Source organism: Salmo salar, chromosome ssa22, assembly GCF_905237065.1.
Source record: "Salmo salar chromosome ssa22, Ssal_v3.1, whole genome shotgun sequence".
Taxonomy (NCBI): domain Eukaryota; kingdom Metazoa; phylum Chordata; class Actinopteri; order Salmoniformes; family Salmonidae; genus Salmo; species Salmo salar.
In genome coordinates this window covers 41742192-41756195 of record NC_059463.1, presented here as the reverse complement: position 1 = coordinate 41756195, position 14004 = coordinate 41742192, and the positions used below count along the sequence as shown (strand labels likewise).

At 42.5% G+C, this 14004-nt stretch overlaps 1 protein-coding gene across 3 annotated transcripts; it reads left to right on the top strand.

Annotated features, from left to right (window-relative positions):
• Positions 1 to 80: 80 nt before the first annotated feature.
• LOC106583476 (low-density lipoprotein receptor class A domain-containing protein 2) lies at positions 81 to 9391 on the top strand. Of its 3 annotated transcripts, none has more exons than XM_014167700.2 (6): positions 81 to 208; positions 5067 to 5209; positions 5494 to 5824; positions 5993 to 6151; positions 6535 to 6675; positions 8749 to 9391. In XM_014167700.2, exons 2-6 carry the CDS (start codon positions 5111 to 5113, stop codon positions 9036 to 9038), a joined length of 1020 nt encoding a protein of 339 aa, XP_014023175.1. In that variant the 5' UTR covers positions 81 to 208; positions 5067 to 5110; the 3' UTR covers positions 9039 to 9391. The 3 variants fall into 3 exon arrangements, with proteins under 3 accessions (XP_014023175.1, XP_014023173.1, XP_014023169.1); XM_014167698.2 differs by lacking the exon at positions 81 to 208 and adding an exon at positions 2944 to 3510 and having other exon boundaries at positions 6538 to 6675; XM_014167694.2 differs by lacking the exon at positions 81 to 208 and adding an exon at positions 2946 to 3510.
• Positions 9392 to 14004: the final 4613 nt, after the last annotated feature.

Sequence of the window (14004 nt, the reverse complement as noted above, 5' to 3'; positions counted from 1 at the left end):
ATTTAACTAGGCAAGTCAGTTAAGAACCCATTCTTATTCTTATTTACAATGACGGGCTAGGGTTAGCGAAAATGCTCTCCTAACATGCTAAGATAATCACTTTATATCAAAGTGGCGTTAATAAAAGAGTGTCCCATGTAGTTCCGAGTCTTTTGGCGGCAACTGGCGGTTTATCACGGCAACTGGTTTGATACATTCACCTCTGAAGGTAAATAATGTACATACATTCAGTAATCTTGCTCTGATTTGTCATCCTGAGGTTCCCAGAGATAAAATGTACCATAGTTTTGTTTGATCAGATATTTTTTTATATTCAAATGTAGGAACTGGGTTCTACAGTTTGAAGCCCTGCTGTCTCTGGCTCCACACCCGGCCATCTAGATGTGTGAAAGTTAGTGTATAAGCTAATGAGCCATCATGTATGACATTCCTGGACGTGTGTAAACTTACATTTTGTATTACCATATCATGTGTGTATGTTCTCTATAGTTATGTACTTCAAAATGTATCAATTGACCAATTTGGCACATTTGGGCAGACTTATTACAGTATTGCAATGCTTCACTTGATCAATCTGAAACTTTGCACACACACCGATGCCATCTAGTGGCCAAAATCTAAATTACGCCTAAACTGCAATATTATATTATGGCCTTTCTCTTGCATTTCAAAGATGAAAAATAAAAATGAAAACCATATGTTTTTTTGTTTGTATTATCTTTTACCAGATCTAATGTGTTATATTCTCCTACATTCATTTCACATTTCCACAAACTTCAAAGTGTTTCCTTTCAAATGGTATTAAGAATATGCATATCCTTGCTTCAGGTCTTGAGCTACAGGCAGTTAGATTTGGGTAGGTCATTTTAGGTGAATTTAAAAAAAAAAGGGTTAGATCCTTAATAGGTTTACTGGGGCTGAAGCCCCTGTGCCCAGGCCCAAGAGGAAGCAAAAAAACAACAACCTCCAACCACAGGAGGTCTCAGGAGCCTGTTCTCAATGAGTGTAGACAGCCTGCTGCTGCTCTGCTAATCATCAGATGGGGGAAGGAGAGGAGGTAGTGGGCCCACGTGGTTAACTGATTAATATATGATTTTAAATTAGCTTCATAATAAATACATGTGAATGGTCAATTGTGTGAGTCAGGGGCTGGGCCCAAGAGGCCAAAAATTTAAAATATGTTTATTTTAAATTTTTAATTCTCTATGTCCAAAATACACAAGAGAGCATCATTTAGCCAAGAGGATCAATAGTTTATTAAAAAAACAGTGGATTAAGTTGTATCACAAGCACATACAAGTACACTATATATACAAAAGTATGTGGTGTATTAAATCGACAACACAGCCATTCAATCTCAAAAAACAAACATTGGCAGTAGAATGGCCTTACTGAAGAACTCAGTGACTTTCAAGGTGGCACTGTCATAGGATGCCACCTTTCCAACAATTCAGTTCGTAGATTTTCTGCCCTGCTAGAGCTGCCCCAGTCAACTGTAAGTGCTGTTATTTTGAAGTGGAAACGTCTAGGAGCAACAATGGCTCAGCCACGAAGTGGTAGGCCACACAGTCTCACAGAACTGGACCGATGAGTGCTGAAGCGCGTGGCGCATAAAAAATTGTCTGTCCTCGGTTGCAACACTCACTACTGAGTTCCAAACTGCTTCTGGAAGCAACATCAGCACAATAACTGTTTGTCGGGAAACTTCATGAAATGGGTTTCCATGGCCAAGCAGCCACACACAAGCCTAAGATCACCATGCACAATGCCGAGCGTCGGCTGGAGTGGTATAAAGCTCGTCGCTATTGGACTCTGGAGCAGTGGAAACTAGTTCTCTGGAGTGATGAGTCATACTTCACCATCTGGCAGTCCGGCCGACAAATCTGGTTTTGGCAGATGCCAGGAGAATGCTACCAGCCCGAATGCATACTGCCAACTGTAAAGTTTGGTGGAGGAGGAATAATGGTCTGGGGCTGTTTTCATGGTTTGGGCTTGGCCCCTTAGTTCCAGTGAAGGGAAATCGTAACGCTACAGCATACAATTACATTCTAGATGATTCTGTGCTTCCAACTTTGTGGCAACAGTTTGGGGAAGGCCCTTTCCTGTTTCGGCATGACAATGCCCCCATGCACAGAGCGAGGTCCATACAGAAATGGTTTGTTGAGCTCGGTGTGGAAGAACTGGCCTGCACAGAGCCCTGAACTCAACCCCATCGAACTCCTTTGGGATGAATTGGAACGGTGACTGCGAGCCAGGCCTAATCGCCCAACATCAGTTCCCGACCTAATGGAAGCAAGTTCCAATATCTAGTGGAAAGCCTTCTCAGAAGAGAGGAGGCTGTTAATTGCAGCAAAAGGGGGACCAATCCATATTAATGCCCATGATTTTGGAATGAGATGTTCGACGAGCAGGTGTCCACATACTTTTGGTCACGTAGTGTATCTGCCAAAATAAAAGAAACACCAACATAAAGTGTCTTTAAAGGGCGTTGGGCCACCATGAGCTGCCAGTACAGCTTCAATGTGCCTTGGCATAGCTTCTACAAGTGGACCTTAACCATGCCAGGAACATGCACCCCACACCACATCATACAATTTTTATCCCTCGTTTAGTCAAGCCCGGGGCCTATGATTTCTTAATCCGGTCCGGCTCCACTGTTTCAGCAATTGCAAAAGCATGCAGCAGTTGTAGGCTAAAAGTAGTGATAGTGCACTGGGCACAGATGTCAGTTCAACATCTACTTTTGATTTACATTTGGTTGATTGGTCAACTAACGTGAATTCAGTGTGAAATCATCCAAAAATGTCACCATGTCATTGGATTTAGGTTAAAAGTAGGGTGAAAAATAGGAAATGACTTTTTGCACATCCAATGAGTTCTCCACGTTGATTCAACATCATCACATTTATTTTTTGGTTGAAATGATGTGGAAACAACGTTGATTCAAACAGTTTTTGCCCAATGGGAGGCTACAGTTCAGTGAGGATAGGCTACTAGACCTCTCTGGGATGCATCTAGTCAGAGACCTCACCGCTCGTCCTTTGGAAACATCGCTTTGGGGCCGTTGTCATGGAAATCAAAGGACATGTAGATGGATTTGACAAAGAAGGGGGCTTAAAAGGAACAAAAGCCAGTATGATAAAGAGTACTACTTCCAAAGGCGTCAGAAACATTAAAAGCGAATGTCCCTTGTATATCCCTCAAATGAAGACCGCGCTTCTCTTGGCACACCGATAACCTAATCTCCACAAAGTGCATTTTGCAATATGGTTGCTTTCTGTGAAGAAAATCATTTTAAACCGAATCAGACACACATGCAACACAGTTTTTTGCGGCTTGAGATAAGCAGGCCTGAGTGACACGGAAAGTGCGCATCACAGTGGAACAACATCCTTTGCGCTTGGGAGTAGGCTACCAAGATGGTCAACAAGGGGAATAAACTTCAGAGCCTGTCAAAAGGGTTTGTTCTGCTCAGCATAATGACACTCAAGACCAATGCCATCGAGACGGGTAAGGAGATGGAAGCTCAATTGTTAGATGTATTCCGTCGCCATTTCAGCCACTTGTTGCCATTACGGTGACGCACTGCCTGGTGCGCATAATTGTGCCTATTTGTTGCTCCTGGCTTTCTCATTGCGCCACTGGGCTTTTGTCACTGAATACAGTGTGTCTTTTTTGCCTCACTGTAATGAAGCATATATATTATATTCTTTACCAAATACCTGTTGATTTGAACTCTGCTTTCTAAAAGAAATTGCCATTGAAACAGGCGCATACCGATGGATAAGAGAATAATGCATATAGGGGATGCCCATGGCGCCAGGGGTTAGGGCCGCAGCTGAACGGTCATTTGTGACTATTCTTAATTTGTGAAATAACAGTTTACACATGGGTTTGAATTATCTCGAATTACACTTTAACTCATGGAATATTTCTGGCTTTTTTGACAACCACCCTAAAATATTTTGTTCACTTATGTTGTATTCCACAGAAATAGTCTACAGACTTTTGAAAATTTTCTATGCTTTTATCATCATCAAAACCGGATAATTGGGAAAGAAACATTATTTTATTATTGATTTATTGAGTGAACAGAAAATAATCATTATAAAAATAATTTTCTTTAGCCATGCAATTTCAGCTCATTCTCTATGGACCTGATTTTTGGGGGGAATAACAGAACTTTACCAGTTATAACGATAGTTCTATTTAATTCTGTGGTTATACCTTCACAAATGCAGAATTTGAATTTCAGTCATTGATTCAGTTACTTTAATATTGTCCCTAACTCTTCACCAAATGATTTAAGATAAATTACATATAATCCTTTAGGTCCAGCTTCATTCAAAGCTCAAATAAATACATGTTAGCTTTCAGTCATTGACATTAGGATTACACATGGATGTACCGTTGGGGCAGCAGCCGTTTTCAGAGGTATTTCTCACTACTGTGTGTGAGCGTGCATGGGACTGTGTCACCAGGAGTTACCCCATGCCTTCTTACTTGTCTTTTCCCCACTGGACTACAGTAGTACCAGAGCTGTTTATTTTTAAACTGTAAAATCCTTTATTGGGGACTCACTGTTCTGCTGTTGTCCATGTTTTGGACAGTGCTTCTCTTGCGGGCATCGTGTTTACCTGGGGGGTATTGTGGGACGGGTTGTTTCCCGCCAATAGAGCTCCTCAGTCTCCTTCCTCGGAACATTCCAGGAGGTCAGCGCAGAAGGATCCAGGGGTTGCCTGGGGAAACAGAGCTAATAAAACCAGGAAGGGGTTGTAAATCTTCCCATTATATGGCTCACTGCCCAGAGTGGATGTCTGATGCAGCAGTTCAGGTCCGGTTCTGGCTATTTGTTCCACCTAATCACCTGCAACAATCAGCTGTAGCCTACTCAGTTGTGTTTTATTTTATCTTAGTTTTTATTATTAATCTCATACTTTGATAAAGGTCAGTGAGTCAATGGCACTGTGGAGAAACAGAGAAAGTAAATTGTTTACACATCACATCCTCACAAACAAGTAGTTTGTTCCTTCATGGTACTTCTACATCTGTTTGTTGTCCTTCAGTCAACGTGGTGGACTTCTGTGGCCAGAACATCCGGGGCAACGGGATGATTGTCAACTCACACCAGGAGTCCAAGAAGTACTACTTTGTCACCATGGGAACAGACTGCCACTTCACTATGCAGGCTGCCTCCTCCAAGGACAAGGTGCCCACCACTAACCGCACCCAGCCCCCACCTCCCTTTTTGTGCTCCCTACACATGTATGCCCAATATCCCAAATCGACTCCTAGCCATAGATCTTAGAGGATTGGAAAAGTATATGCAATATGATAATATTTCCACCTTGACTTCCCACACCTATCAAGTCCTTTCAGATCCAAGGGTTAGGGGCAAGAGGTCATTGAGTGATAATCCCAATATTTTACACATTATCTTCCTTGCAATGTCCGTCACCTAAACATGCCCCCCTTCCTTCTCTTCCCGTAAAGGTACAGTTCCACTTCCGCTTCTTCCTGGTCTACAGTCTGCTTCGTTTAGCACCCCAAAGTCCCACCCCCCTCTTCCCTGAGTCCCCCCGGGACCTCCGATTGGAGCCTTCGAATCCAGTGGTAGAGCCAAGGGACCCGTGTCATGCGGGGTCATACATTCAGTTCTACGATGGCCGGGACAAGAACTCGCCTCCAATTGGGCCACCGCTGTGTGGGAAGAGCCCACCCCGTCCGGTGCTGTCCACAGGGAATCACCTGACCCTGCGTCTGGTAACCCGCGGTACCCAGCCAAGAGTGGACTTTGTGGGGGACTTTACCTCCTTCAGACTGGGTGAGACATGACACGTGGATGTTTGCCACATATTCATTAGTTGTAGTTTTATAGTCGTCTGACGTTGGTGTTGAAATCTAACTCATTACAATCCTAGCCAACTCATAAGCTGAAGTTTGTGCAGTTTGTAACCAATCAAATGTACCACCTTGCTCTATCCGTTTTCAGGTTTTAACCAATCCGCGTGCAGCGGCGAACCTTATTTCCCGTGTCGGAATGGGAAGTGTATCCCCATGAGTCTGGTGTGTGACGACAAGGACATTGATAACTGTGGGGACGGGAGCGACCTGGAGGATCACATGCCCTCAGGGTGCAAAGGTCACTTAGGTAAGACACCTGTTCAACAAGCCTTTAAAGGTGTTCTATGTGGCCCCCAAACACTTTTCAGACTCAGTCTCACTAATGTTACACTATTCCACAGTTTATACACTATATTTTGGTTTATTGGTTAGGGCAGAAGTAGAGAGGAAAGATAGAGGAGAGTGTGCTGAAATAGCAGTAACCAGGTTCGAACCCATGCTGCAGCGGTATATGTGCACCAGAGGCAGCGGCTTAGATTGCTAGACCACCCTAGGCCACCCAATTGTATTATTCTACTGCTCTTATATCCTGTACAACTCTTTTCCATATTGTTACTGTAAATTGGAATGTGTTCTCAGTCACCTTACTTACTAAAGGGAAGGTAAATAACACCTGTGTCCTCTCCTCAGCAGGTCAGCTGGCTCCAGCCCAAGCCACTCCCCCAGCAGTGACCCCAACCCCTCCTGTCTTAAACCCGCCAACTTTTCCCATGTCCACCTATAGGAACTGTGGCACTCCGGGCGGCGTACCCAATCACGACTCAGTGACAGGTGAGTGACAACCGTTACAGGTGATGCAGGTTATTGTTTTCCTCTTGACCAACTAGGAGCTTGTTTTTATAAAAGGATCAGTTCCCAACACCCTTAACGGCATTGGAAGAAAGCGCATGTTTCTGGTTTTCAGGGATACAGTATTTTCAACCTAACTTCCGTTTCCCCTGAAAAACAGAAGTGGGGACTCTGTTCAGGTGTCTTTCTTTGCCTGCTACATTAGGTTAGTTCCCAAAGATTTACCTGGTTAAGTAAAGGTTCATAGAATAACAATCTCAACAAAAACTCAGTGTTTTACTTGTAGTATATCTCACAGTGGCTTTTCTAAAAGATCCCTTATTTCTTAACTGCTGGGTAAGATACTTTTTGGGAGCATAAATCAGTGTAGGGGTATTGTACAGTATGTGTCTGTAAACTCTATTTGGGAACCTAATTCAAATGCAAAGCATATCTATGATAGGGGGCATAAATCTAATTGGGCTGCCAATAGGTCTTTATTTCAACCTTAACGGTTGTAAACCAATAAAGTGTGATGGCTTCTCAGTGGCAAACCACCAGATATCCAGCCAAGACCACAATCATTATTTTACTCATTCCAATTCAACTGGCTAAGGAAAGAAAAATGTCTGTGGAATTTGCCAGTCGTGATAACAGGACATGTGTGTGAATGGTATTTTGTTCTGCCTAAATTAAGGGATGATTGGATCATCATTGAATACAAGGAAAAGTATTTTCTGTGATTTGGCAACAAAGCATTCTGATATTTTTACTATTCAAATAAAATAAAATCAAGCTTTATTTATACAGCACATTTCAGACATGGAATGCAATGCAATGTGCTTTACAGGAAGCAATGAATAAAAACAATACAAATTCAAGCTAAATATTTACTATACAAAGATACACTATACAAAGATACAAATCAAAAGAATGACACAAACTGAACAACTAAAAAGCACCATGAAGAAAAGCAAAGCTAAAAGGATGTGTTTTAAGATCTCTTTTAAATATGTCCACAGATTCAGCCCCCCCTCAGGTTCTCTATTCCAAAGGCTGCAGGCATAATAACTAAAGGCTGCCTCTCCATGTCTCTTGGTCCTAGGCTTTAGGATAGTTAAAAGGCCAGTGCCAGAGAACCTGAGGGACCTACTGGGTACATAACTTAAAAGCATGTTTGATGTGTTTTGGGGTGCACAATTGTGGATTGATTTAAAAACCAATAGAAGAATCTTGAAATTAATTGTGTATCAGTGAAAATCAATGCTATATTTTTTTTTACCCCCTTTTTTGTGATATCCAATTGGTAGTTACGATCTTGTCTCATTGCATTTCCCCAACGGACTCGGGAGAGGCAACGGTTGAGAGTCATGTGTCTTCCGAAACATGACCCATCAAGCCGTCCAACTGACGACCAATGTCAGCTTACAGGTGCCCGGCCCGCCACAAGGAGTTGCTAGAGCATGAGCCAAAGAAATCCCCCCCGGCCAAATCCTCCCCTAACCCGGACGACGCTGAGCCCATTGTGCGCCGCCCCATGGGGCTTCCGGTCACGGCTGGCTGTGACACAGCCTGGGATCGAACCCAAGGCTGTAATGGCGCCTCAGCACTGCAATGCAGTGCCTTAGATCGCTGCACCCCACCCCCCTTTCTCTGAGTTACAGTATGTTCACCAAGGGTGACAGAAAAACTCTTGACCAGATAAATAGGTCCTAAACCAATTTAGAACTGGACCAGAGAGGCCAATCCACCTCTGCAGTTTGTCCAGAAGGACATCATGGTCAACAGTGTCGAATGCTGCACTTAAATCTAAGAGTACAGAGAGCTGTTTGGCATCTGTGTTGGCTCTTAGATAATTTACCACTTTAACTAAGGCTGTCCCTGTGCTGTAGTGGGCCCGAAAACCAGATTAGATTTTTTCTAAAATACAGTTGGCACTTAAAAAATTATTTTGCTGTTTGAAAACAGATTTCTCCAGAATTTTGCTTAAGAATGGAAGGTTGGAGATTGGCCAAAAATTGCACGCAGACCCCATTGCTAACTGTACTCTCCTCTCACCCCTCCACGCTCCCCCAGACTCTCCACCCTACCTGTCCCTGCTGGCGCTCTTCATCACCCTGGGTGTGATAGCTGGTTTGGTCCTGCTGTGTTGGTGCTGCTGGTCTCCAGGCTGGTTCCTCTGGAGGATCATTGTCTGCCGCTTCCTACCCTGCTGTAACTTAGCCTGCGCCTCCTGCAAGCTCTGTGCCCAGAACAAGGAGCACCGACTGGCTAAGGTTTCACCACAAGGACAGGTCACAACCAATGATGCCACCTTGGCCACCCTCACCACAGCCACGGCTAGCGCCACTACTGTCGCTGTGTAGGGGGTTGCTATATAGCGTAGGACTGTTATCGCTATGTAGGGTAACCACCATGATGGCTAACAGTGAGACAGATGGACTCATGGACATGATGACCCAGATTTCATGTTCTAGACTGATGGACTGAGATGAGACTCATCTTTTTGCTAGTTTACAAGAATGTCATGGAAGAAGGGGTACTGCAGGGCGTACATTTGCATTTTCAGTGGAAATCAGACAGTGTCATTATCTTCTACCCACATTTGGACAGTTCTTAAAATTGGGAGAGGCTTCACTTTTGAATGTTTCACTCACTGTATGATCTTTTTTTTGTCGTTGCTTTAAAAAATAAATGACTGGCGCTAAATCCGCTACACTCAAAATAGTATGATTTGTTTTTGCCTTAAGTAATCTTCTGTCTTATGTAACCATACCAAACATAACATAAGGACGATGGTTTGTCGGGTGGATGGGTAAGCGTATAACGTAAACGTCAGCAACCCAAAGATTGCGTGTTCGAATTTCATCATGGACAACTTTAGCATTTTAGCTAATTAGCCACTTTTCAACTTCTGTCTCCTTTTTAGTTACATTGCAACTACTTAGTATGTTAGCTAACCCTTCCCCTAACCTTAACCCTTTAAACTAATTCCTAACCTTAACCGTAACCCCTAACCCAGCTAACGTTAGCCACCTAGCTAACGTTAGCCAAAACAACTTGTAATTCTTAACATATCATACGTATTTAAAATTTGTAACATATTGTATGAATTGCAATACGTAACATATCATAGAAGTTGTAATTGGTAACATATCATACAAGTTGTAATTGGTAAAATATCATACAAGTTGTAATTTCTAACATATCACACGAAATGGATGATGGACTACCACAAATGAATACCAAACGTAACGTATCACACTCATTTGAGTGTCCTGGACTTTAATTTACAGGTTTTACAGAGTCCAGGTTGCTTCTTCCGACTATTTTGTATTTAAATGGGCTAGTCGACCAACGTAGGAGGTTATTTTCTGAATGTAGCGTAACCCAGGTTCACCTATTCAATTCTATCAAGGTTGGCATAAGACTCCTAGTTACAAAAGCGTGAGAAATTCCACTCCCCTCAACTTTTCACTCCCCTCAACCTGCTCCCACTGAAATGTTATCTTCCCACACGTGTAAGCCCGTTACTCAGCAGGGACTCGCTCCATCTGCTGAAAAATACATTGTTTTGCTGCAGGCAACCATACATGCTGTATGTCACACTCATGTCTGCCATGTAAACTCATCCTGTCTAGATTGAGGAGACACATAACCTTTCTTGGGTTTCCCGCTGTGCTTGTTGTGTAACTAGATTACACAGTGCCCCCACCTTTGTCTTTTGAGGGATTTGGAGAGGTGCTCTCGAGGCTTCTTAAGGATGACACATGCTTGACTAAACGCAGAGTTTTTCTCTTATGAGTTGCCAAGTGACAATTGAAGCTATGGTCCCACCAACCACTCAAACTCTCTCTCGCTCGCTCGCTCTCCCTCTCTCTTTCTTAGAGACTTAAGATACACGGATATGCCTGACACTTTATTCACGAGGTCATGAACTAAGCTGAAAGAGATGACAATGAACAACGGGTGCATTAGTACAATTTTATACACTAGGGCGTCTCCCTAACTTTCAGATATGATACCATAAAACACATGTTCTCAACACCACAAACAAGAGGACATAGGGGTTTGATTGTGTCACACAGCCAAAATGATTTGTGTCCCTAGAACTACTGTGTAAATATATTATTTCCCATAGATATTTCTATGTATTCAGAATGCTAGTGATTTCTACCACTACCTTTGTATTATTGACAACCTCCATATTCAAAAGCAAAGTGTGTTTGCTTATAGTCAGTCATATGTTTGTCTAAAATGTCATCTATTTTTCACACTTTTAAGTTTATACTTTATTTCTCATGATATTTCCACAGACAACTAGGAAATTATTCATGTAATCACCGCTGCCTGATATAGACTGAGTGTACAAAACATTAGGAACACCTGCTCTTTCCATGACACAGACTGACCAGGTGAATCCAGGTGAAGGCCATGCTCCCTTATTGATGTCACTTATCAAGGCGAGACCCAAATGCAGACACAGGTAGCAGATGGTTAGAGTCTTACAATGTTTATTAATCCAATGGGGTAGGCAAGAGAATGGTCATGGACAGGCAGAAAGGTCAACACCAGATCAGAGTCCAGAAGGTACAGAGTGGCAGACAGGCTCGTGGTCAGGCAGGCGGGTACAAAGTCCAGAAACAGGCAAGGGTCAAAACCGGGAGGACTAGAAAAATGAGAGTGCAAAAAGCAGGCGAACGGGAAAACCACTGGTTGACTTCAAAACATACAAGACAAACTGGCACAGAGAAACAGGAAACACAGGGATAAATACACTGGGGAAAATAAGCGACACCTGGAGGGGGTGGAGACAATCACAGGAACAGGTGAAACAGATCAGGGTGTGACAGTCACTTGTTAAATCCACTTCCATCAGTGTAGATGAAGAGAAGGAGACAGGTTAAAGAAGGATGTTTAAGCCTTGAGACATGGATTGTGTATGTGTGCCGTTTAGAGGGTGAATGGGCAAGACAAAAGATTTAAGTGCCTTTGAACAGGTTATGGTAATAGGTGCCAGGTGCACCGGTTTGTGTCAAGAACTGCAATACTGCTGGGGTTTTCATGCTCAACAGTTTCACTTGTGTATCAAGAATGATCCACCACCAAAGGAGCTAACTTGACACAACTGTGGGAAGCATTGGAGTCAACATGGGCCAGCAACCCTGTGCAACGCATTCGACACCTTGTAGAGTCCAGCCCCAAAGAATTGAGGCTGTTCTGAAGGCAAAGGAGTGTTCTTAATGTTTTGTACACTTAGTGTATGTAAATATATGTTTGACAATATTAAACTTAGAACAATGAAGGTGGATTCGACATTGTCACATTATATACTGTAGACAAATAGTATTTTTTTTATAAAATGTACAAATACTTTGATATTTGATATTTGGCAGAATACGACACAATAAGACAATGCATTAACTTTGACTGGTCACTTTATCTCTCCTCCTTTCTCCCTCTCTATTTCTGTTATAAAATGAGTATAGGTAGGGTATTCATCTGGAGCAGGATATAATTGTTGCCTGGTTGGTTGTTCATCCTCTGAGAGCCTTGTTGACAATGGGAAGAGCTTGGCAAGGTCTCACAAGCTTCAAACTGTGTCTGTTGCCTCTGTTACTACTGGCAACCTTTCAGAGCAAATCCCTCTCCTTCTACAAAGAGAACCCTCTGTTGTTTGAATGGTGTTTAATCCCTACCTCTTTACTCTACACCCTGACTTTGATTCTGTGTTTATTGTTCTCTTGGTGAAACATGACTTCTCGATTAGATGTTTTTTTCAAAATGATAATTAATTCTTTGAGTGTTCCCAAGCCAATTTGTGCTAGGGACTCAGAGTCTAGAAAAATCATAGTTCTTGGTCCCACATTAATCCCAGCTGTATCAGGCTTTTTAGTTCTGAGTAAGACAAGCCTGTTTTGCAGCTCAGGGACAATTCTACAATACCTCTCCCGATTCAGGGCACCTCCAGCTATTAATGTGTCATGTCTGTCCTAGTGATAGCCAAACATTATTATTAGAGACATTTACATAGGAGGAACACATATTTCTCTCTGTTCAGCTCGGTCTGGTTTTTGGTCCCAATCACGTTCATGTGATTATCTTTGAGCTAAAGGTGTCACATTGTTTGTTCAGTATCTCAGTCGTCCAAGCCAGAGGAAGTGTCATCTATGATTCACTTCCACAGCGCTGTGACCCTATTAAACCAGGTCAGGCATAAATGGTCTCTGGTTTTAAGGGGAAAAGGTAAACACACTGAACCCAATGGCATGATACTGTATCTTCCTGTTGCAGGGGAGACTAGACTTTTCAGATTGTCTGCACACAATGGAAATAATAAATTATTTGCATTTATAAAGCACTTTACACAAGGTCTCAATGCGCTTTACACTGTAAGGGGAAGGCAGGGGTGACCTCATCCAAGACTAATGTGTAGAACCAACCAGGATGATGGCCGGCAGATATAGTATACAGATATTGTGAGATTTAGTTGCTTCACAAAAATTGTTTTCTGTCTCATGCGGCAAATGGAATGAAATCCATTGAATCCTGGATTTCTAGATTTTAACTGGATGGCATGTTGCACATGTTTAGCTCATTCAAGTCTTAATAGAAACCCCACAACACCAGAAGTTACAGTCTTACTCACAAAGACAAATCAAAGGTTACCCATAGCCTCCCTGTGTAGCCTTTCCTGCGCACTGTCCTCTGCCAAGGCTTCTGTGCCTTTATGGTACAGATGTAAGATCTTAATTTGAGCCAGTTTACGTGCTACAGGAGAAAAATAATCCTGAAGCAACAGGAAATGTGAATTATAATTAATGGACATTTTTGTAAGGGTTGATATAATTTTGGAAAGGGAAAAACAAGTCTGAAATTTCTAAGTGGAAATTACACATTTCAGAAGCCTTTTTAAACACACACTACAAGTTTTACATTTCTTGCATTGCAACAGGGTGATCAAATTAAGATCCTACATCTGTACAATAGGTAGAGACTTACTCTGCAAGTGCAGGGGTCGCTGATTCAACTCCCTCCTTGCCTGTTCCCCTTCTATAGCTACACCTGTAAGACCCCTTTGGGAATGCATCCTTCATTCACTACTACTCTCTTGAAGCAGCTTCTTACAGATTTGACAAAGGCTGGATTAAAAAAATAAATAGGATTGTTACATTTCTTTCACTTATCCAATCACGTCTAGTTCAATGATTGCTCAAGGGGTGGAGGTAGCAGGAAGGAAGAATCCCAATTTGAATCTTTATTATAGGCTACATTCGGGGCCCTTTGCTTACCCAGTATGAAGGCGCCCTCTAGTGGATCTTGACATGATGC

What these genes read in the sequence shown, in the direction of transcription:
- LOC106583476 (XM_014167694.2), top strand. Translation starts at nt 3,420, where the DNA reads ATGGTCAACAAGGGGAATAAACTTCAGAGCCTGTCAAAAGGGTTTGTT. An exon ending in AGGGTGCAAAGGTCACTTAG is followed by an intron (nt 6,152 to 6,534) that starts GTAAGACACCTG and finishes TCCTCTCCTCAG; the next exon opens with CAGGTCAGCTGGCTCCAGCC. An exon ending in CAATCACGACTCAGTGACAG is followed by an intron (nt 6,676 to 8,748) that starts GTGAGTGACAAC and finishes ACGCTCCCCCAG; the next exon opens with ACTCTCCACCCTACCTGTCC.